The 23,604-nt window shown below is 43.0% G+C and overlaps 3 protein-coding genes across 5 annotated transcripts in view; 2 read left to right on the top strand and 1 right to left on the bottom strand.

Moving 5' to 3' along the window:
• The first annotated feature begins 1,644 nt into the window (after positions 1-1,644).
• On the top strand, positions 1,645-3,021 carry LOC142966305 (coiled-coil domain-containing protein 42-like). The gene is made up of 4 exons (XM_076106998.1): positions 1,645-1,842; positions 2,321-2,542; positions 2,633-2,791; positions 2,877-3,021. The coding sequence occupies exons 1-4, from the start codon at positions 1,645-1,647 to the stop codon at positions 3,003-3,005; spliced, it is 708 nt and encodes a 235-aa protein (XP_075963113.1). The 3' UTR covers positions 3,006-3,021.
• Positions 3,022-4,695: 1,674 nt separating this feature from the next.
• On the top strand, positions 4,696-7,357 carry adi1 (acireductone dioxygenase 1). 2 transcript variants are annotated; one of them, XM_076107005.1, is made up of 4 exons: positions 4,696-4,869; positions 5,135-5,254; positions 5,558-5,737; positions 6,120-7,357. In XM_076107005.1, exons 1-4 carry the CDS (start codon positions 4,747-4,749, stop codon positions 6,249-6,251), a joined length of 555 nt encoding a protein of 184 aa, XP_075963120.1. In that variant the 5' UTR covers positions 4,696-4,746; the 3' UTR covers positions 6,252-7,357. The 2 variants fall into 2 exon arrangements, with proteins under 2 accessions (XP_075963120.1, XP_075963121.1); XM_076107006.1 differs by having other exon boundaries at positions 4,698-4,869; positions 5,558-5,819; positions 6,120-6,258.
• A 717-nt stretch (positions 7,358-8,074) lies between these two features.
• trappc12 (trafficking protein particle complex subunit 12) overlaps positions 8,075-23,604 on the bottom strand; it is a 53,624-nt gene continuing 38,094 nt past the window's right edge. The window contains exons 6-12 of one of the 2 annotated variants that reach the window (XM_076107003.1): positions 20,496-20,608; positions 20,183-20,255; positions 18,790-18,863; positions 13,943-14,041; positions 11,961-12,064; positions 10,837-10,924; positions 8,075-9,546 (exon numbers count right to left, since the gene is read on the bottom strand). In XM_076107003.1, coding sequence (XP_075963118.1) covers positions 9,304-9,546; positions 10,837-10,924; positions 11,961-12,064; positions 13,943-14,041; positions 18,790-18,863; positions 20,183-20,255; positions 20,496-20,608 — 794 coding nt within the window. In that variant the 3' untranslated portion in view covers positions 8,075-9,303. Of the gene's footprint in view, positions 9,547-10,836; positions 10,925-11,960; positions 12,065-13,942; positions 14,042-18,789; positions 18,864-20,182; positions 20,256-20,495; positions 20,609-23,604 lie in introns of those variants that run through there. The other variant, XR_012957830.1, reaches the window with a different exon arrangement.

The raw sequence follows: 23,604 nt of genomic DNA on the forward strand, positions 1-23,604 counted from the left end.
TACATTTTTTTATAGCATACGGAACCATTTTTTATGACTTAAGGCATTTTATACTCTATTTTGTAACATTTTATGGAATTCTATACTACTTTTTATTATGAACATTTTACGATGTTCTATAATACTAAGAGATTGTTATGACATTTTATGGCAAACTATACTTTGACTTTTTTCATGGCATACCAACTTACAGAAACAATAACCAACGTCTCAATACAACATTTTGCTTTACTTGTATTTTCTCTCTGAGTTTGAAGGTGAAACGCAATGCTGGGGCTGCTCAAAGGGGGCGCTGTCGAGCCAATGTCACACCGCAGCTCGACACCCATAGACGGCTATTTTCACCACGACTGCTCGCGTGCCAAATTTGTCGGTGCTCGGGCCCTCATAATAATAAACATTAGAAGAACAATAGTTCCTCCTCTCAGACTATTAATGAATCAACTTTTCCTTGATTGATAGGCTTTAATGTTTGATTGATTTATAGATTCAATGAAAATAATAAATAAACATGTTGTTTTTAAAGGTTTTGGTGGGTCTGTGCTTTGAGTTCACATTTGAATGTGTAGTTTTTCACCAGCTGATCTTCACAGGTCTGATACATTTGGGAGTAAAATCTGGTTTACAAAGTTCCTGGTTTGCGTTACCATAGAAACGAGGGACTCTGCACTCGTAGAACGTGTGAAAACTAGGAACGTTAAAACAAAGACAGCAAGAAGGACCAAGTTCACTTGACTCAGTCTGAAAGAGACAACAGAGACGGATGAACTCAAAGAGCATCCGTGAGGAGCTGGATTCACTGCGAGTTCATGTGGAGGTGTGAAGCCCAGCAGGACTCGGTGTGAGCGCTCACTGTCGACCTCCTGCTCGTGGAGGTGAACAGGACGGAGGAGGTGAATAGGACGGAGGTGGAGGGATCCAGCGGTGGGATGGAGAGAGCAGCCTGTCATGTGAGCCGCTCTGTGGCCTTAGAGGTCGACATCCAGAGGTTCCGCCGGGAGAACGAGGAGCATGACGAGATTCTCGAGCAGCGCCACCAGGTACGGAGATGATCTGATACTAACAGTTAACTCCCAACGTTACTTCTCACGGTGTAACGGCCAGCAGTTAAGTTAACTCACTGTTAGTTACTCAAATCATAACGTTACTTTACACTGAGCGCGCGTGCCTCACTTAAACATGTCCCCTTCCTAAAACTGCTCTGAAATACTATATTATTTTACACTTTTACTTCAGTCCTGATCGTAACCAACGTTTTTTGAAGAGAAGTCTCTATTCTTTATTTGTGAATAAGAGCAGCTTATGTCACTGACTGAGAACAGGAAGTCCCGCCCCTAGTGGTTACAAGGGATGTGTGTGTCCTTGAGGGTCTGAGTGTCTCTATTTTAGCTACGCTGTTTATTATACATATATTATGTGTGTTTTTATGTAGACATTGAAGAGTCTCAGACAGCGCAAAGATGAGTTGCACGTGCTGAAGAAGAAAATGCAGAAAGTACACGCACGCTGTGATAACTTTCTGAAGGTACAGTAGAGGAACATTTCACACACGACTGCTGTACGTACTGCTGTACATAATGGATTTCAATTTCATGGCTGGAACTGGACAGCAAACAGCAAAACTAAGTCCCTCTAGCTCCTCCCATGCAGGTAGAAGAGGTTGAACAACTTGTTGAGGAAGCAGAGAAGGAGAGGAGAGAGGGCCTTCAGCTGGACGCAGAGCTAGAGAAGCTGAAGCTGGTGCGTGTCGAGGTGATGGAGAAGAAACAGGAGCAAGAGCGCCAGATACAACAACACACCGTAATCAAGGCCGTCATGAAGCAGGCATGCAGGCTGAGTAGGGTACTTTTACACGCAGAGAAACTAAATCTAAATTTGTTTATCGTACATTAATAGTCTATTATCAAAAGGTCCACTTACTTAAACAGAGGTTTCCATTGTTTTAAGATTGTACCACGATGCAACAAACCCCATTTTAAAATGTGACGGTGGATCTCAGATCGATGCAGCTAATTTGGTAACGTTTCTCATTTAGTTAGAAGTGGCGCAATAAGTGTTAAGTCATGGTGGTAATCCTCCCGCAACCTTGATGCATCTGATCTCTCAGTGATGGCCTCAACAGTAGGCATGAACACTAAACATAGATAGCATTGCTATGTGAAATAACACCTCCGGGCCCGTCTCCTTACAGGTAAATGTCTTCTTTTAGAGAAGTGAAATCATTTCTATGGTGTGTGCGGAGGTGGTCATGGATTTGTTTTGAGTATGAAGTTGGATCTTTGAGCTGCAACTTTAACGTGTGTGTGTGTGTGTTTTACAGTTTAAAAACAGGCAGGAGCTCGCGGATCATATACATAATCTTCTCCACATTCGAGATGATTTCCAGGAGAGGGAGAAAAAGGCGTACGAGCAGGTCGACCAGCTGAGAGAATCACTGCTGACACTGGAGGACAATGATCGTCTGCAGCGGCTGCAGAAGAACCTACTGCTGTCCCGGCTCCAAACCAAGTTAGACGAGATGCGCGCTGAAGCGAAACACTGGGTATCAGACATGACACTGAGCGTACACCAAATCAAATGTTGCCTACATATGCAGCTACCATCTTGTGTGAAATGCACTTGTCCCTCACAGGAAAGCAAGTGGAACCACATTCAGGAAACAGCTGCAAAGAAAACAATCACGCTGGGACAGATTAAGATGGCGACCCTTAGCCTCTATGAAATGACAGGTGACAGGGTAGAAGGAGACGGAGCTGTGGATAAGAATGACACAGTGAAACAGCTTGATAAGGTGTGTACCCTGACAGAGCAGAGATGCTTATGAACAGCAGAGAGACAGAAAACAAACTGACGGTTTTTTTCTGTTTCCTCTTCAGGTCATGATGTTCATGCAGGACCACGAGGACATACTTAAACAATATGAAACCGCCCAACAGAAGCATGATCGACAGGAAAAAGACAAGCCAAAGTCCCAAAAAGAAGAAGCAAAAAGGGCACATGAATAATCTAGTAGTTGTTCTGATGTAAAACTTGAAGACAATGAACTTAAATAAACTTAAGACACTGAAGCAATCAACAACTTTCATTCATTTAGCTCTTCTTTGTTATTAACATGGCTTGATTATAAGTCATGAAATAGTTCTGATAGTGGTACCTATACATTTGAGGGCGACATAAATACTGTAATATCAGATAGCTTTTCGTTCAATACCCAGCTCCTCTTGTTCACATGACAAATGAATGACAAGAAGGAATCTAAATATTCAATGTTGATCACAAAAAATTAGAAGGTGCTGCAGTCCTTTATAATCTGTTGTTCACAAAAATAGTAAATACTAGTTTAAAACATGAAGTACATTTAAGACACATACGAAATATGGAGTATAATGATATTTGCTCAACAGGCTCCTCCTCTCTTAATAATCTATTCCATTCAATTCCAGGTCGGCCTGAGACAGGTGATGGTGGCAGCAGTGGCGGGCCGTGCATTTTATACCTGGGCCTTCTGTGCTGTCCTACTACAGTTGAACAGCTGTGCAGATACATGAATGCATGACGGGACGCTGCGTCATTAACGGACAATGCATAGTCAAATCAACGTAATTAACACAATGACAACCAGTCATAAGAACCAGTCACATATATTCATATGACAACAAAGCATGACACATCAATCCAGCAAACCTGCAGCGGATCCACGCATTCCACCACACAAGAGCACGAGCCATCAAATATTATTCATAAAAACGTTACTGCAGATGTGAAAAAACAAACGCAGTGTGTCACTTACCGAATTCTTTGTTGACTAAGAGTTTAGTCCCAGTACATCGTTTCAGTTCCAGTAAGAAGTCCTTCTCGATTCATGGACGCCAGTGACAGTCGAGCCTCCCCAGTTGTATTTCGCCGGTCTACGGCCGCCGGTTCACAGCGGGGCCGGGATCCCACCTCCGCCGGCCGGCCCGACCACCGACCGGCGATCGCACCGGCCGACGTTGTTTAGTGGTAGTGTATTTATGAAAAATTATAAAATTATAATATAGCTATAACTTTGTGATTCTGTTTAGGCCAGCAGAGAAGGCTTAGCTGGCCCTGACGGCCCACCACTGGGTGGCAGTAATGGTAGAGGTTCGAGAGGATGAGAAAGAGGGACAGGTGGATGGAATGAGTAGTGAATACAAAAAAAAGTCAACTTAAACATAGACAGGCCCCATTTTTAGGCCTACATGGTCATTTCATAGCTATTGAGCAGCTATAAATGCTCGAATGCCTTGCTCATTAAAAAACAATTGAATAGGTCCCCTGATACACTGAAGGCCTCTGTCCTGGATTTCAAACCAGAGACAGCCTGAAGGCGATGTGTGAAATGACCGGTGTAAATCAGTGAGCTAGACTGAGATGTAGTTTCTCACTATGAACACTGGAGTGCAGTATTGAGACTACTCCTGACGGTCACACCTCACTTCAGTCAACTCCTCCAGTCAAAAACATTCACATCAGCAACTACCAATACTTCCGGTGGTACCCTTCAAAGCAAAACTATCAAATTAGATGACTTCACGTGTTTTTAACATGCCTAACGGTTTTCTAAGAATAATGATTTGTGTTTAAATAATATATATGTGAGGGGAACAATAATGTAATTAATATAAAATAATAAACCAAATGGGTGGCGTCACGGTTTACAAATGAAGTCACGTGACATGACACCTGAGCTTTCTCCGGCAGTTGAGCCGTAAAGCGGTCAGCATGGCGATGGAAGCCTGGTACATGGACAGCTCCGAGGAGGACCAGAGGAAGCCGCACAGACTGACCCCAAATCAGCCCCTTAGTCTGGGCCACCTGAAGACGCTCGGGGTGTTTCACTGGAAGGTAAGCTAACGCCACAGCCACGTTAGCTGCTGCCTGCGCGTTTCCACGGAACGGTTAGCTGTCGGATAAAGTTAAAAATCATTTTATTTAGCTTACTAAAGTCAACCTTTGTGTTTTATATCGACTTTACTCATTTACAGGAGGTCCGCAATCACGTTTTCGGGTTAGATAGCTGTGACCCCCTCAACAACTTTAAAATGACAACAAATGTTTGTTGTAGTTCTTAAACTATTTGGTTGTGTTTTTTGTTGTCCCGTTGTTGCAGCTGAATGCTGACGTCTATGAAACGGACCCAGAGCTGGAGCAGCTCCGCAGAGACCACGGCTACTCCTTCATGGACATCATCTCCATTCACAAGGACACACTGCCCAACTATGAGGAGAAGGTAAGCAAAGCTCTGCACGTTCTCACTCAATACCTTTTAATGATGATTATGTATTTATTCTGAGAAACTGGCACATTGTTAGAGAACTAGAGTGAAGTAAACTGTCCTCACTGCATCAGAGGATTGTATGACCTGTGGGGAAGTTAGTTAGGCTGTACAGTGCTTCATGACATGTCTACGTCCATCATTGTCAGTCAGTGGAGACAGGGACACATTAGGACAGCTAGCACTTGGAACTGGCTGTTGACTTTTATAATTCCACTATTCTGGCCTGCTGTGTCTTTTTTGTGTCCGTTTTCTCAGCTGAAGATGTTCTTTGAGGAGCACCTGCATTTGGATGATGAGGTCCGTTACATCCTGGACGGCCAGGCCTACTTTGACATCAGGGACAAGGAGGAGCGCTGGATCAGGATCGCCATGACAAAGGGCGACCTGATCACCCTGCCGGCTGGCATCTACCACCGCTTCACCCTGGACGAGACTGTACAGCACACACACATGGAGTTGTCATTGATATGAGGCCCGCTTTCCTTTAAGAACATGGGTGGACAGTAGTTAACATGCTGTACGTTTATCTCGGGGGGGGGGGGGGGGGGGATGTTCAACACTGACGGTGTTAACAATGCGCACGAGCACACTGGATTAGATGAGATGAATTTCTAACAATGATCAATGATGGTTAATTAAAATTATGCCGCAAAAAGAATATTTGACTCGTACTAGAAGGAATATTGAGAGCATAACCCAGCCTGGTGTTTCCATACAGCAGAATACACACAAAAAAGAAGCAGATGTGTTAAAGTATTTATATTGCATATTAAAAGAATACACAGAATACATACTGACGCTCTGTTTGTCTCTGCAGAACTACACCAAAGCCATGAGGCTGTTTGTGGGGGAGCCGGTGTGGAAAGCTTACAACCGGCCCGCCGACGACTTTGACATCCGCCAGAAGTACCTGTCTTCTCTGCAGGAACCCAGAGACAGAGCTGTATGATGCTTTCACCTCTAATGTGATACTGTAGAGCAACCTGTTTTATATGAATATTTTGATATGGTCTTGTTAATCAGTGTGCCATATTAACATTAAAGTTAACATGAATCAATCCATTAACGCTAATCAGAGGCAGAGTAGCTAGGTGTGGGGTGAGAACCCCATCAAACTACCGTGAATGACAGGCGGCACACCTGCCAATGGCTATGAAGAGGCTATGTGGGAGGGCATTTCAAACATTTCAACATTTCAAATGGTAGCATGCATGCCTACCTTCTGTCTACAGCAGGGGTCTCAAACTCAAGGCCCACGGGCCGAATCCGGCCCGCCACATCATTTTATGTGGCCCACGAATTCGCCAGCAAAAAAAAAAAAGTAAAAGTTAGACTTGATAATAAAAATATCCCCATAGTCAAAATTATGAGATAGAAAGTCATAATTCTGAGATACTTAAACACAGTCATAGAAGCAGCTCTTTGGCTGGTTACTGTACACTTGAAATGGAAATGTATTGTGAGTACATTGAAGACTACTTTAAACGTGGCTTTACAACACATGAAATACTTCACGTGGGATTGTGCAAACGCACCCTTGAAAGGATTTTAAGCTTTGAACAAAGTTATTGTAATAACTTGTTTGATATTTGTCTTCGCTATTTTCTTTAATAGTTTGATAGAGTAATGTGGGTTTAACCCTAAATTAAAAGGATTTACAGAATTGTGCTTAAATATATTTTTACATTTATATAACTGCATGTACAATAATCAAATGCAGAGACAGTTATTTACCAATATGTTAGTAGTTACATTTACACAGTCTTACATTTACAACCGGCCCTTTGTGGGCAACCGTGATACTGATCCCAGAGTGAAGATGAGTTTGAGACCCCTGGTCTACAGGGCTTTTATTTTGAAACAAAGTGTTTCCCGTGTCTAACATTTAAACATACTGTCTAAAGATCATTTTCCATGTCTATTTTTGCTGTGAATCGTGGGTGGTGCTGAGGCAGTGTGGCTGCGTCAACCTGTTGATCTGTTGAAACTAAGACTGAAATATTTTCAATGCAACACTTCCTGTTAGTTTCAAAATAAAGGCCCTATAATGTCGTACTGCTGACCAAATCCCTTCATTTGTTAACAAGGTTTTTATTTGGAACTATTTGCAGTGACTTGCACGACTCCATAAATGAATGGAGTAGCAGCTTTTAATTGTGTAATATTTACAAATGAGCCCACAGTTCTTAACCCTTTTCTGCCTAAAATGAAACGACAGTTATGATGAAATGAAACATTCTGGTAATTTTAATTGGCAGAGTATGTCAAAATTAGGGCGGTCTGTGTGGAGTTCAATCAAGAGCCTACAGACAAAACATGATTAGATAATAAAATCATAAACTTATAATGTACTTAATTATTGTTGCTTAATGCATCAGGGATAATACATGACATATCCATGACATTAACATATATATCACATTTAAAGGGGCCATTGTGCATGAGCACTTTTACTAGAGATACCCAAGTGTAAACAATATGAACATTAACTGCGAGTAGGGTCTGAATACTTTCACCACAGGACAATCTGTAGTGCCTTGTTCTATAAAGCGGCTGTATGTGGTGTGAGGTGCAGTCAGACTTACCTTCAACAGCATTTTGAAATGCGCAACTAGTACGCAGTATTTTCTACTTTCACATTTCACCTCACTCGTCTGTGCTAGAGGGTGGAGTGTCTGACAGATTCACTTACATTTTGTGTTGTCTGGAACATAAAGCTGCTGCTAATTCTCATCTGTGCCTTGCTTCTTTAAAAAAAAAATTATCCATCCATCCATCCATCCATCCATTTATTTCAGATAAAACAAAATTCAATATACATAAATATGATCAACACAATATGTGGAAATTAAAGATCCACTAGGACAAATCAATAAAAGATTTAATGAGATCATTTTTGATATAATCACATGAACAGAAAAAAACAGCTCTGATATGTACAATTTTGGATTCCTAATATGTTACAGTTTTTGTTAAGTGATGAGGATACGATGCAATCTGCACGAGTTCGTAAAGCTGGCAGCTGGAGTGGAGTGGCCTTCGCCTGTTAATCCAGTGTGACGGGTGTCTGAAAAGCACCTAAAGTCCTAAAGCACACTGAAGCTCAGGATAATGCCCGCGTCAAGACCCACACTATGAGCCTGCAACTACCTTATAACCACTGCCAGTCTATAGTGCAACATACATCTGTGTTCTGACCTCACAGCGCTTAATATGACTCTGTGGTGGTGAGACAGGGATGGTTTTGATTTAAAAAGAATGTAGAGCGACAGTTTGACGTTCTCTGGAAATACTTGGAAACTTCTTGCGGAGATTCGGATGAGAAGATCGATACTGCTGCATGCTAAGAATGAAGGTAGCAGCTGGTTAGCTTAAGTTAACACAAAGGCTGGAAGAAATGGGGGGGGGGGGGTCCTAGCCTGTAAAAATGGGGACAGTCTTGATGGACCATTGCAAGGTGAGCTTGTCTGTCTGTACTGCAAGACGTTAATAAGCCAAGAATCACATATTATTGCCTACCCAGAGAAATGAGTAAAAACAACCTCTTCATTCGCAATATTTTCAAGTGACAAAGAAGAGGAGAAAATTAAAGCCTAGTAACAAGCCAACCTCCCTGCAAATATATGTATCTTCTATGAATACTCATGCAGATGTAAGTTCCAGTTGACCAAAATCTGTGGTCTTTTTCGCATCACAATTGCATCATTGCAGCTCGAGCTCCATATTTACGGTACAAACACAAGGATTCTATCCATCTTCTCATCTGACTCGCTGCAAGTAAGCAAATTTCCCTAAATGTCAAACTATTTAATCTGTAAAATGAACATCGACTTCTACGCACACAGAGGATGGTTTTGTTCTGTAGGGCCATTTCCTTTGCAGAATGTCGATCCACCAGCGTGTGTGAGCTTTCTACTCCTCTACAGATTGTGAGAGTGCGGTAGTGTGTGTGTGTGTGTGTGTGTGTGTGTCCCCACTCCCAGTTCACGTTTCTTGCCCTCTTAGACCAGTTTGAGGCACTGCGCATTGAAGCTGTCCCCCTCCCGGCAGGCCACGGCCTCCAGCAGAGCCTGCTTCTTCTGGGTGCTGCGCGACGACTCCAGCTCGTACATGGTGGTCAGGTTGAAGAGGACGCTCTCGTGGAGGTAGAGTGCGGGGTCCTGCTGCACCAGGCCCTCCAGCTGGCCCAGGGACTCCTTCAGGCGGCCGAGATAGAGCAGGCAAACCGCTGCATTGTTGTTGGCCTGGGAACATACAGAGGAGGGGGGATTGGGTGAGGACAGAAGAAGTGCACCCTTTTACCGTCTTGGTGTGAGGCTGGTGTTGAGCTTTCGGGGCGTCATTTTGAATTTCATTTGAGTTGTGCAAATTAAAGGGTACTGAGCGCGATGTTGGGGGATGAGGGTTCCAACCGTGACCCACTTTTTCACTGACAGAATCAAACAGCCCCGCTAAGACTGTGAAATTGCCAAAAAACTACAAATAGTCTATTTAAAAAAAAATGTTTGTGTACTGGTTAAACAAACGAGATACAGCGTGTTACTTAGTGAGCTTTAGAGGTGCTGGTAGGCATATTTCTTTACTCTATGGAGAGGGCTAGGCTAGCTGTTTCCCCCTGCTTTAAAACTGATGATTCACGACTAAAACAATGTGTACGCACAAACACGGAAACGTGCAAACGCCCGATTCTGTTTTATGAAATAAATCCCAATCATTGTGGAATATGCACGAGCCTCATTTCTACTCCTGCAGTTTGCCATAAATGGATGTGTGGAGACGCCCCATAAAAATCAGTTTGCACCTCGATGCTTTGTGCCCCCTCCACCACTCGTTTGCCCCGTCAGTCAGAAGACCGGCAAGGAAAGAGGTGCCATTTCACAGCTCGTACGTGTTCCCCAGCAGAGCGGAGCAGCTGCGGAGCAGCTGTCATTATACGACCGTGGATATTTATAGTGCCCACACCACTAATTCATTACATGTATCTGCGATTCATCGTCGCGGAGATATCTCAATCACCATTATTAAACATCAGAAGGATGATTGATGATGGATTCATAGAGCTCATGTCGAAAGATACTTTACAAAACGGCTCATCATTTAGGATCAAATTTAAAGATCACTGACACGGAAGTGACCATTAATCATTTATTATCACAATAATTCAAAATACAACGCATATTATTAATGTGCTTTTGATTGACATGTATGTGTGTGTGCAAAGATGTACGCAGTTTATTTATCTGGCCCCTGCTCTGTGCTTAACAAGCACTCATGAAATGAATATCAATCTTCTCATCTCGCTCGCTAAGACAACAAAAAAGCATATTTCCAAAAATGTATCAACCCCATCTCCTATTCATCTTACAATGGGTCATCCAATAAATCCAACACTATGATAGATCCACCGATGTTTTGATGATGAGACGACACAACACATGACATCAGCCTCACTTTAAATTGTGTGTCTCACATGACTCGGACTCCATGTGGTGCATTAAAGCGGTGTTTGTTCCTATGGGCGTTGGAGCACTTACGACAGGGTTTTTCGGGTCAATTTCCAAGACGTCGGCGAAGGACGCGTGCGCTTCAGCGTAGTTGTTCTGACTGAGGTAGACGAAGGCCCTGGAAAACAAACAAACAGGCATTACATCGTCTACTGATAAAAGTAGAACATGTTTCTGTCACACTTGAAGCTGTGGAAGGCCTGTTGTGTGTGGACAAGCAAACATACAGCGATATGTGAAAGCAGCACATGTACCAGGCACCAGAGCAGCCTCCTCTCTTCTGGTGTCAAGCTCATCTTAATCTTGAACAAAACAGCTGAGTCGACAGAGTCACAGTTACTTATGACTGCTTGGAAGTTGACGTCTGTACTTTTCTACAGTGATTGTATTTACAGACAATACTTTACATTTTTCTGTGCCCTCATATTTCGTGCATGTGCCTGGTTTATATATGACGCCGCTGATGATGAAAGTGCAGGCAGGGAGAGACCATTGGTTGAGTGTCATTGATTGATACCATGCTGTACCCAGCGGTGGAAGACATACCACAGTCTAAAAGTACTCTATTACAAGAAAAAAAGTCCTGTATTCAAAATGTTACAGAAGTAGATGTGTACTTAAAGTATCAAAAATAAAACTTGTTAATGTCGTAGTTCATCAATTTGAAGCCAACTATAGACACTTTGTATACTACTAGGTAGATGAGTGGTGCAGTATCAGATCACATGTTTATTTATGTATTAAGTAAGTAAAGCTGTCAGATAAATGTGCAGTAAAAAGTTTCCCTCTGAGATTCAGTGGAGTAGAAGCAGAGAGACAGAAATACTCAAGTAAAGTGCAACTACGTCAAAATGACAGCACAGTACTTGAGTTGGTTAGATTTCACTGGCTGAAACCCCCCCCCCCCCCCCCCCCAAAAAAAGGGTGCGACCGAATCATTTGCTTGTGAGAGCAAAGTTAGTCTGGAGCCCCGTTGCCTCCTGAGGTTTGCCTCGTGCTCCACACCTCCTCTGCCCACAGGTGTGACCTCCTGTGCTTCATCGCACGGCAGAAGGAAGCGTGAAGCTGCAAAGAGCGCCAAAGGAAGTGGCACTACCACGGAGCGAAAATGAGCAGAGGTAAACGGACACTGTGCGGAGGTGCTAAAAGGGTACCTGTTCATCAGCACGCATGTGGTGTGACCGGGCTGGCTCCCCGTCATCTGGCAGGCCTTCTCCACATCCTGGAAGTACCTCTCTGCCGTTTTAACGTCTCCAATCTAGCCGAGAACAAAGCAGCGGCGACACATTAACCACTGATCTGTGTGTGTGTTTTGGAAAATTGGGCTAGCGCAAATGTATTAAGATTAGATTTCATGATCCCCGAGGGAAAACTTGAGACTTATTGCATCAGTAAAGAATACATACAGGAACATTACAAGAGGGAATAATGGTGACAAAACAAATACTATCTCTGATGATAGTGCAACACAATGGAGTTGTAAAGTGGGAAGAGTTTGGTAAAGGTCCTGCTCATTTTCTGCACCGATCATGGCAAGTGACCGCAGCGCTGCCACCGTCTGTTGCGCATGTGTGTGAAGGCCCAGTGTTCTCAACATTCTTACCCACACGGCTACTTAACCTTGCACCTGATTCCAATCAGAGTAATTCAGAGGAATATTTGGCGGAATTAATATCAATCTGGTCTCTGTGCATTAAGTACGGAGCTGCAGCCGGGGCACGGTTAGCCTAGCTTAGCTTAAAGACTGAAAGTAGAGGGAAATAGCTAGCCTTTGGGGAGTATGTGCTGTAACAGCTAGACGCAGTGCCCTGCCACAGTCTTGTTGTCACTGTGAGGTTGCCAGGCAACCTGTGCTGTAGAGGGGGGGATAAACAAACTGCTATTTGTCAAGAAATAGTTGGGAGTGTGTAACTTTTACATTTCTGTTCATGTACAAATCCAACAAACAAGATGCAACGTGTTGATTGGTGAAATTTAGAGGTGCTTGAACGAGCCGTGTCCTCCTGCTTCCAAAATGTATGCTAAGCTAGGCTAATGGACTCAGCTCTGTTCTTAACACACAGACATGGAAGCAGTATTGATCTTTTCATTTATCTCAGAAAAAGCCTTTATTATATAATACTGAGAATCTCTCCATATTGAGTCTGATCTTATATGATGACGATCTGACGTTATATATGTATAGAAACCCTTTTTATTGTCATATACATATACATATACACGAAATTTGACTTCTGCATTTGACCCATCCCTGTATATAGGGAGCAGTGGGCTGCCAATGACAAGCGCCCGGGGAGCCGGGGGTTCAGTGTCTTGCTCAGGGACACTACGACACGTGACACGTCCCAGTCCCAGTCGAGAACCGTTGACCCTGCGGTTACCAGACCCTCTTAAGCCAGTGAGCCACGGTCGCCCCCCGTATGTATGCGCACGCACGCACACACGCACACGCACACACACACACACACACACACACACACACAATTTATCCCAGCAGAGGATATAGATTTCTTAACTGTCAGAGACTTTGTTCAGAGTGTTTCCATTATCGTAGCTATCCCTTTAAAATATCTGGTCGTACTGGACCATTGGAAGCAATTAGCTAGACTGTTTTCTCTCATAATCCATCCATGGTGGATATATAGTTGGCACAAAGTTTGTGAACTCTTTAGAATTATCATAATAATCATCTAAATCCTACAAATAAATATAAACATGTTTTTTATCCAAAATGAATTATCTTATTCTGAAAATGTATGTGAACCTTTGCTTTCAAAACCTGGTGTGCACGTTAAGCAGCAATAACTTGAAATGTACAACGTCTCAACAGGGATTCCCAAAACATTTCTATTGGATTAAGGTCAGGACTTGACCAATCCAAAACATTCCATTCTTTAGAAGACTGACTTACGTTTTTCAGGTAATCTTGCTGCAGGATTTGCCTTTTGTTGAGCTAAATAAATAAATAATTATAATATATTTTTTGTTCAACTGGGTCCTCTGTCTCGTTTTAAGACTTGAATCGGATCACATTTTAAGTCAGATTTATGCAGAAATACAGAAAATTCTAGGGTTCACTTTCTAACGGCACTGTGTGTGTGTGTGTGTGTGTGTGTGTGTGTGTGTGTGTGTGGACCTGCAAGAAGATGCGTCCAATGCCGCTGAGCAGCTGCACTCTCTGCTGGGGTTCATACTGGATGATGGAGTGATAGGTCTCCACAGCCAGCACATAGTCCTGAGAGAGAGACAGAGAGAGAGACCGAGAGAGAGAGAGAGATAGAGACAGAGAGACACACACAGAGAGAGAGAGACAGAGAGACACACAGAGAGAGAGAGAGAGAGACAGAGAGAGAGAGAATTAATCAAACATATGGTGTATTAGCTGGGCGATGTGACCCTCCTCCCACCTCCACGCTGCACTGCTACACATCGCTCACATGGTGACTGGACTGCTGAGCGGGACGACAGAGAGAGGTCAGTGATGTGTGTGTGTGTGTGTGTGTGTGTGTGTGTGTGTGTGTGTGTGCAGAGAGAGTATGTGTGTACTGGGCTGGGACGAGGTAAAGAAAGTGTGTATTGTACATGTGTATTACGGAGCAGGATTTTATTTTTATTCTGACTCAGCTTTCAGTGTCTAAAACTGAACCAGACCTTCAAATCTCATACAGTATACGAGACAAAAAATGATTCTTCCTACTACAGTGTCTCAGTGATATCTCTTCTTCCTCTTTTCCATAGAGCTCTATTGTGTATCCAAAAACTATTAAAAACTCATAAATGAGCCACACTGTTGCACTGGGTGACCATGAACTGACATGTAGTTTATTTTGACTCAATCCAACATGCACAGTCCTGGTGCCACAAATACTTGAACACCAAATGTAGATTAATCCGCTGCTAAAAATAGTCCCCAGCGAATGCACATTTCCTTGAGTAACATTTGATTTGAGCTAGCTCATGGCCGCTGCTCTGCACTGTGCTTATGCGGTTATCAAAGACGTTTAAAGGAGGAGATGTCACAGTTTCATATCATTGTGGTGCAAAACACAACAGTAAAATCTGGTCTGCATTTGGCGAAAGGCTCAATGCACTTTTCCTAAACCTATCCAAGTAGGTTTGTCGCCGTAACCTACAGAGATTTCTGGGAGAAGGCCCCGGCAAACGTCTCCCATGTGCTAACCCTGCACTCCAACATGATTATGGCTTGAAAGGATCTGTCGTGTGTAAATAGGACATCACATTCTCCAGGTAATCGGTGCGAAAAAAAAAAAGGGATGTGGATTCCGAGGTGAGCCGGATGGTCTTAGCGGGTGAGAGAAGTCTGTTGTTGTTGTATTAATGTTGCATGTTGATTTTTCACTTTCATTTAACTGGTCTTGAAATTTAATATTTAATATGCCTCTATATGACCTAAAGAAGAGATCGAGAACATCAGAGAGAATATGGGCTATTTCTATATACAGTCAGGGCCATAAGTATTTGGACTGTGACACAATTTTTCAAATTTTGCCTCTTTACACGACTCCAGTGGATTTGAAATGAAGCAGTCATTGAAGTGTTGTTGAAGTGTAGACTTTCAGCTTTAATTCAATGGATAAAACAAAAATATTACATTAACGGTTAATGTAATATTTTTTATTTTCTTGCACACTAATTCAGTTTGAAAAACCTACTGTTAAATGGGGAAATGTAAGTGGTTGCACTGTTCCTAACTTCAATTTTAACATTTGAAGTTCATTTTACTTAAAATATATTCAAGAATGTAATGCAATTAATATGTCTGAAAGCACTACTTAAAAGAAATCTAAAGTCCAATCTTTTTGGAAATTGATTTTACTATTGTTATTTTTTTTTCAGTAAAATAAACTGCGAAGTCGAAAAGTGAAGTGAGATGTACTTATTTTAGAAAGAAAAACAAATGTTAGAGTTTATATTAGTGCTGGGCAACGATTAATATTTTTAATCGCGAGTAATCGCATGATTTTCTTTGCGATTAATCTCATTGTTATGCGCAAAGTTCAATAATGAATTCAAAAGTAGTGTATTGCTCACTTTTATTTTAAAAGTACTGCTATATGAACAAAAGTGCAATAACATTTGGTTTGTAAACACTTTAAACAAATAAGGTTATTTTTAACAGCAGTATTCCCTTTACACAGTAGCAGTTATACAGTTATAATGATTCTGATGATAAATATTCAGCCGGTGTTCATAACTTTATTTTTATGTGTGTAATAGATGCAATTTGAAATATACACCTTGAAAACTACAAACCTATCTACTTCTTTTTTTTATGTTTGTTAAATTCTCAGTAGCGATCACTAAATGATGCTTATTATACATATTCCAAAGAAAAACACTTTAAAAACTCGACAATATGTATTTTAATATTGTCAGTTGTAAATTGTTTGATTGCATAATTTACTTTTATTGTGAAGAGCATGAAAACGGAAGTGCTTTTACTTTGAAGAGACAGGAAGTAGAATGGTACGTGTTCTTGACGCTAACAATATTGATGATACGTAGAAAACCACATGTTGGGTGCAAGAGGGCTTCTGTTCACTGTAACACCGTAACACTGCAGTTCAGACAGTAAAGTGTTCCGTTCAAACAAGACGTGTCTTGGTCCTCTCTAGAAGCTCCACTTCACAACAGTCACATTTGATCTGTAACGAGACGATCGCGCTCGCGTGTGTGTGTGTGTGTGTGTGTGTTTGTGAGACAAGAGTGAAGGACAGAGTGTAGGAGGGGTTCCGGACCTGGGGGGAAGAAGGAAGTGACTCCACACGAACACAGCTGTTCACTGCTTGCTGCCTGGTTCTTGTGTTAACAATGTCGCTTAATAATAAATAAATAAAAAACTGCGTTAACGTGCGATAATATAATTGTCGCCGTTAATTAATTAATGCGTTAACGTGATAATAACGCGTTAACTTGCCCAGCACTAGTTTATATGTTATAATGCAATTAATTCAAAACAAAGGTACGACTCATTTGGGGTGGGTGCGGTGGAGGGCTTACAATGTTTCTATATTATCAAAGGGGGGCTTGACAGAAAAAGTTTGGGAACCACTGAACCGTTTAGGAATTACAGCCACTTTTACACAGTCCCCCACATTTTCAGAGGCTCAAAAGTAATTGGACAAACTAACATAATCATTGTTTTTAATACTTGGAGGAAAATCCTTTGCTGCCTGAAGTCTGGCTCCCTCAGACATCACCAGAAACGGTGAGTTTCCTCCCTGGAGATGCTTTGACAGGCCTTTTACTGCAGCCTCCTTCTGCTGCTGGTTGTGGGTCTTTCTGCCCTCAGTTTTATCTTCAGAAAGTGAAAAGCCTGCTCACTTGGGTTGAGATCAGGTGACTGACTTGGCCATTGAAGAATATTCCATTCCTTTGCCATAAGAAGCTCTTGGGTTGTGTTCACAGTATGTTTTAGGTCGTTATCCATCTGCACTGTGAGGCGCCGTCCAATCAGTTTTGTAGCATTATGCTGAATCTGAGCAGATAGTTTAGCCCTAAACACCTCAGAACTCATCCTGCTGCTTCTATCATCTGTGACATCACCAATGAACACCAGTGACCCAGTTCCATTGGCCATACATGCCCATCCAAAGCACTGCCTCCACCATGTTAGACAGATGATGTGGTTTGCTTTGGATCATGAGCCGTTCCTTTCCTTCTCCACACTTTTCTCTTCCCATCATTCTGGTACAAGTTCATCTTGGTTTCATCTGTCCAAAGAATCTTTTTCCTAAACTGGTCAGTCTTTTCCAGATGTTTTCTGTTAAAGTCTAATCAGACCTTCCTGTTCTTCAGTGTTACCAGTGGTTTGCACCTTGTTGTAAACCCTCTGTATTTAGATTCTTGAAGGCGTCTCTTGATTGTAGACTTTAACAATGACACGCCTTCTGGGCCTTTTGGTGTTGGTGAGCTTGGTGAGCTTGCCGGTGCATTCCTTCTTTTTAAGAATGTACCAAACGGTATATTTGGCCATTCCTAATGTTTCTGCTATCTGACTGATAGGTTTAAGTGTTTTCAGCCTAATAATGGCCTCCTTCACTTGCATTGACACCTTTTTGGTCCGCATGCTGAGAGTTCCAAGGACCAGCTACCAACTGCAAATATAACATTTTCAATCCTACTATCTGCATCATTTGTCATGAAATAGTGACAGAACAGGCCACACCTGGCCATGAAACCGTTTGTCAGACAGTTGTCCAATTACTTTTGAGCCTCTGAAAATGTGAGGGACTGTATAAAAATTCCTAAACCGTTCATGAAATATTTTTATGTTATCCATTGAATTGAGGCTGAAAGTCTACACTTCAACCACATATTGACTGCTTCATTTCAAATCCTTTGGAGTCGTGTAAAGAGTCAAAATTAGAAAAATTGTGTCACAGTCCAAATACTTATGGCCCTGACGACTGTAGCTATGCTTAATACTTGTCATCGGTGCCACCAGGTCCGATGCTGACAAAATCATGCTGGTTATCTTTCATCTGAGCATCTTTCAAGAATCAGCAATTTAATTTCCATAGCATACAGTAATGAATAGAAACTAGTGGATGCCTGTACAGAAGACAACAAAAATAGTTTTTATTACAGAGTAACATAAAGTATTTAGGATTTGTAGTAAATGTGCAACAAATCACTGGTATGTCATGGCGAGTTAGACATATTGAAACTGAAATTGATCCAAAACAATAATAAAGAAATACTGTAATCTCAATTCTCACCAGTAGATGGCACTGTGGTTCTCTCTGAGTCGGATCAAATCTACACCCCAACCTCTCTCTCCCCCTCTGACCAAGAATCCAATTAGTGGTCAGTCTGGGGGGATTTCACTGTGAATCCTCCACCAGCCTGGCATCAGAGATCTCTCTGTCTCGCAGACACACTCCCGCGGACACACACGGGGGACGCATTTGCTCCAACACACACCGAGACACACGCACGCACGAACGCACACACACGTACCTTCATCAGCAGAAGACAGTTGGCCATGGAGTACATGACCCGGCTGAGGCGAGACCTCCACAGCTTTGGAGACACTAAAAACAGGGAGAGAAGAAGAAACGGACAAGAGGGTTTATTTCTTAGAAGGTTGACTTCTTGTTTTCGTTCCAACCTACTTGTTTGGGGCTCCCCACTAACGTCACCCCTTTCCCCCCCCCCCACTCCTCAATCCATTGCTCTTATCCCTACATCCCCCTCATTAAACCTCACCTCCTCCCTACACACCAGGGTATATTTTAAGGTGAGGTGGTGAGGAAGACACTGCGGCACACTCTGCTTCCCTATTTTTCCCTCAGACAGTGCACCCTGTGGAAGAGTTAGAGTGCAGGCCTATTAGTATTCATCGCTGCACACGTGTGTGTCTCTGTGTGTGTGTTGGGGAGAAGCGCTAATCACTCAGCGGGGGTCTGATGTGTGAAGGCAAGGCCCTGCGTTATTGACTTGACTGTCTGCGTGGGTAGAGAGAGAGAGAGAGCACAGCTATTACACTGCTTTTAGAAAGGGGGAGAAACTGCCAGAACGGGCGCGCGCGCACACACGCGCACACACACACACACACACACACACACACACACACACACACACACACACACACACACACACACACACACACACACACACACACACACACACACACACACACACACACACACACACACACACACACACACACACACACACACACACACACACAGCCAATTTTACCAATTATAAGCAAGTGTCTTGGTACATTTAGCTCAACTTCACCAAGTGGCTTGTTGTTGTTGTACAGCCTTGAATTAGCTGATTAAATGGCTTGTAGTAAAAAAAAAAAAAACCTGACACACAGCCTTTGGAAAAGTTAGTGGTTGCAGGGCTTGCGGACATAAGACTCAGAGAACGCTGCATTAAGATGTACTGCTGTGTGGAGGAAGTCGGAGAGAAGAGAAGGAGAAGCCTATCTACATCCCGCCGTGTGGAGGCGTGTCTACCTGCCTGCCTATTTCCCCAGCACACTCGCTGATGTGAGTGGATTGGATCAGATTGATCCGCATCGATCCGCTTGGTGCGAGGAGACCGCTTGATATTCAGCGCGAGTGCCGAAGCGGCGAGGTGCTAAACACTTTTAGAGCGCATCGGTGCGTTTGTGTGGTTGGAAGTGTGTGTGTGTGTATGTGTGGCCAAGGTATACTGCAGTCCTGCACCAGGTGTGCCTGTGACTCAGTATGTGTGTGTGTGTGTATTACCCACTGGGGCCCATGACCTCACTCTCCTCCCACAGTGTGATGCAGTCTGGGACCAGGGCCAGGTCTGTAGCCAAATGTCTGTGTGTGTGTGTGTGTGTGTGTGTGTGTTTGTGTGCGTGCGTGCTTACCTTGCCTGTTCTCCTGTGTTAGGGTGATCATGCTGCCATCCTCAGCCAAGCCTTTTTCCAAGTTCTCCAGAATCTGTTAAGGGGGGAAGAGGATTCAAACCTCAGAGGCGCTGAAGGCTTTTTTATGCGACTTGTCTCAGAATCTGCAATTTCAATAACTCCGTATTTGTCTGTTTACACAGGTGGGCTTAAAGGTTTGCATGTGATTTTTCTGTGGGCGTGTATAGCTTTTTATTGTGTGAATACTACAGAGTATGCATATCTTTATGTTCATCCAGAGGCTGTGTTTGTGTGTGTGTGTGTGTATACTAACAGCTAGGCAGACGGTTTTGAGATTGTGCAGGCGGTCCAGAGCCTCCTGGGGCTTGGCCAGGTACTGGGGAAGCTCTGAATGCAGCAGCCGCATGGAGAACGGCACCACGGAGCCTGGACAGGAGGGAGGGAGGGAAAGTGAGGCAGAGGGAGGACAAGAAGAAAACAGGAGATTGTAGGGGGAAAAAAATGTGTGAGGGAAAAAGGGGGAAAGTAAGAAACAGGGTGGAATGAGGACATAGCAGGAGAGAGAAAGAGAGAGGAAGACGGAGAGAGACAGAGCGCGAGATGAGAATATAAACCCATCCACCCACACACAGACAGCAGCACACAGCCCTGGAGGCAGGAACCTACAGATGGCATTGAGCTACGTATGGCTGCTTATTAAACCTCTCATCTCTCTCTCTGTGTGTGTGTTGCACAGCTCCATCACTCATCTTTCTGCCTCATCCCTCTGTCTCTCTCTGCCTCTACATCATTCACACTGTCTGACACCCCCCCCCCCCCCCCCCCGAGGAAGAGCCTATATTCAGGTGAGTTCCCGGGCTTTGATCAGGGTCTCTTTGATATTGTCATCAGACCTGAAGCTCAGCTAGCTGGTCCATCCCTGGCATCTGCAGTCTGTCTATCTCTGCAGTCTCTATCTGCTGTCCATCTAACAAATCTAGAGGACAGAATGCACACTCTTATTTCCAGATCCACCCACAGTGTCTCCATCAGCGCCCTCTGTTACGATGCTTTACCTTCACGCTGATGGGACAGCGCTCCCTCTTGGTTTGATCCTATATTCGGTCTCTCTCTTGGGTGTCATTGTGTTTCATCAGTTTAAAAATTAAGACTTTTAACAGCTTTACAGTGTCTGTGTAAAATTAACTGCTCGTAACTGAGAGGGAAAACAATCCGCGAAACCACGACATTGTACGGACCCCGAAAACAAAAGTAAAGGCACCCTGTGAAGCTTCTGAGCAGCAGTGGCACTGTAAAGCAATAGTGTTCAACTAGCGCATGCAAGAGGATGCACAAGAGCACATTAGTGGCTGACGACGTACGAACAGTTCCCATCGGACCAGCATTTAGGATATATTTCGCAGCAATCGATTTTAATGGAATCGGCTTGATCGGTGGACTTGCTGGTAAAAGTTCTACGTGGATTCTTTGCTCTCAGGTTTGATGAAATTTGTGCCACTGAACAACAGCACGATGTCATAACAGCTATGACTTTGAGTAAGAGTCAAGTGTGTCTAAAAAGTTGTTTTTCAATGAATAATTATCAACAAAGCATCATTAAATGAATATTATATTAATGTACAAATAAAACTAATTGTTTCTTCTTGTTTTTGGCAAAACAAGCCAGAAAGCCTTTGTATTTATTTTAAAATATTCATTAATTTTAAGAAAATTTATTAATGTTTCTATTCGAGAATTTTCCAATCAAAATGACAAATTGACTGTAAAAGATGGCCTTTAGCACATTTCTTATGTAGGGTGTCAATCCTGCAACAGACAGTGGAGTCCACAGCGTGCTGCATGCATGTCTGCACCGCGTTATATTTTCACTGTCAGTATTATCCTACAGTAAGTACTGGCCTTGGAGAGAGTTGCAAGGTAGAGTTATTCAAAGCTGTGAATAACTCCAGATTGGGTTCTGGAGGTGGGGTTAAAGTGACTCGATGTGATATATCTTCATGGGGCCCCTGCAGTGTAAATTGCTCTGGAGAAAAGGCAAAGTTGAGATACAGGAGTTGACGTTACACGTATGTTTTCTTGAATAAACAGTTAACTTTATTCTCCAGCAAGCCAACTGGCTTTTGTGGCTAATTGTGGGCTATTCTTGTGGCCAGTTAGTCGGAGCGTGTTTCCTGTCAGCGAGCAGGTTGTCGGTTAGCTTGCCAGCTGCAAAAGTAGGACCAGGGCCATAGCTACCACTAAGAATCAATAATATTTTTTTCTGTGACTTAATTGAGTTATGAATGCCATTTTTGACCTTCAGATTCAATTCAACACTTAAACATTGTCTGAAGGACTTGGACTACCTGTCTGCCTCAGCATACACACACACGCTTGTTCAAAACGCTACACAGTCAGCACAACAGAAGTAAAGTGTGGATCACTTTTCAAATGCATTCAATGACCACATCTTTTCAAAATTCATCAACGGTTTTCTCTCTCAGACTCAGCCACCACCGAAACTTACAGTCCATTATGCACATTTCCATTCTGTTGTAAAAACCGTTCAATGTGTTTTCAAAACCAAACGTATCTGGAAATGAAGCATGCAATCTACTCTATTCTGGAGCATCTTTTCCTGTCACCCAACTCTCAACTCTTTGACCCCATGGTGGAGTTATTTCCCTCAAGGAGGCTGAAAGGTTTTGACCACCAGCCACATGATCAGATGTCCGTCTTGGGCACAATGAATGCTGGATGTTTGGACATGTCTGCAGAGAATTGCAAGGGAGGGATCAGGCACGCAGGTGTATCGCAAGAGGAGACAGAAGGTGTGATGTGGATGAGAACTTGTAGCCAAACACGGAAGAAAGGGTTGACTGGCACGGTTGTATCTCTACATATGTAGCCGTCCTTTACAAGTATGCAGTGATATGTACTGTAAGTTTGGCACGAAGAAATATTTGAGTCAGTCCACACCGTCAAGTGCCGCTAAGCCCGAACTAGCTGAATTGAGAAAATATGACGACAGTTATACATCGAGTTTGGTGTTATTGAGAGCAGCGACAGGAGACCAAATGTCATCACTCATGTGTCTTCGGGTGCTAGTGAATTAAGCCAGCTAAGGTAAAGAGACATCTCATTACAAAGCACCTGGAATATCAGGGCAAAACAAAGTGTTATTCACCTGATTCAAACTGAAATGGGCTTCTGTTTATCACTATGAAACAAGTTGGAAGAATTTAGGTCGAAAAGCATTAGAATAGGTAGTATATGGTAGTAAGCATATGCTTAATCTGTATTACGATTACAAAGGGGTCCGTGGACAATTTTCCTGCCTGTAAGAGGTCCCTGGCCCCAAAAAGGGAGCACAATTCATGCAATGAAGAAGTGCCTTTCTTTATGTTGGAATGGAACTAGTGCAGTGTCCATTCAGAACATGC

The sequence above is a fragment of the Anarhichas minor genome, unplaced genomic scaffold (assembly GCF_050575085.1).
Source record: "Anarhichas minor isolate MPS153535 unplaced genomic scaffold, ASM5057508v1 ptg000037l, whole genome shotgun sequence".
Lineage (NCBI taxonomy): Eukaryota > Metazoa > Chordata > Actinopteri > Perciformes > Anarhichadidae > Anarhichas > Anarhichas minor.

Bases quoted from the DNA above. Each gene is read 5' to 3' on its own strand.
- LOC142966305 (XM_076106998.1), top strand. From the start codon at position 1,645: ATGCAGGTAGAAGAGGTTGAACAACTTGTTGAGGAAGCAGAGAAGGAG. The intron at 1,843-2,320 runs GTACTTTTACAC...TGTGTTTTACAG, and splicing joins AGGCATGCAGGCTGAGTAGG to TTTAAAAACAGGCAGGAGCT. The intron at 2,543-2,632 runs GTATCAGACATG...TGTCCCTCACAG, and splicing joins GCGCTGAAGCGAAACACTGG to GAAAGCAAGTGGAACCACAT.
- adi1 (XM_076107005.1), top strand. From the start codon at position 4,747: ATGGCGATGGAAGCCTGGTACATGGACAGCTCCGAGGAGGACCAGAGG. The intron at 5,255-5,557 runs GTAAGCAAAGCT...CCGTTTTCTCAG, and splicing joins TGCCCAACTATGAGGAGAAG to CTGAAGATGTTCTTTGAGGA. The intron at 5,738-6,119 runs GTACAGCACACA...TTGTCTCTGCAG, and splicing joins GCTTCACCCTGGACGAGACT to AACTACACCAAAGCCATGAG.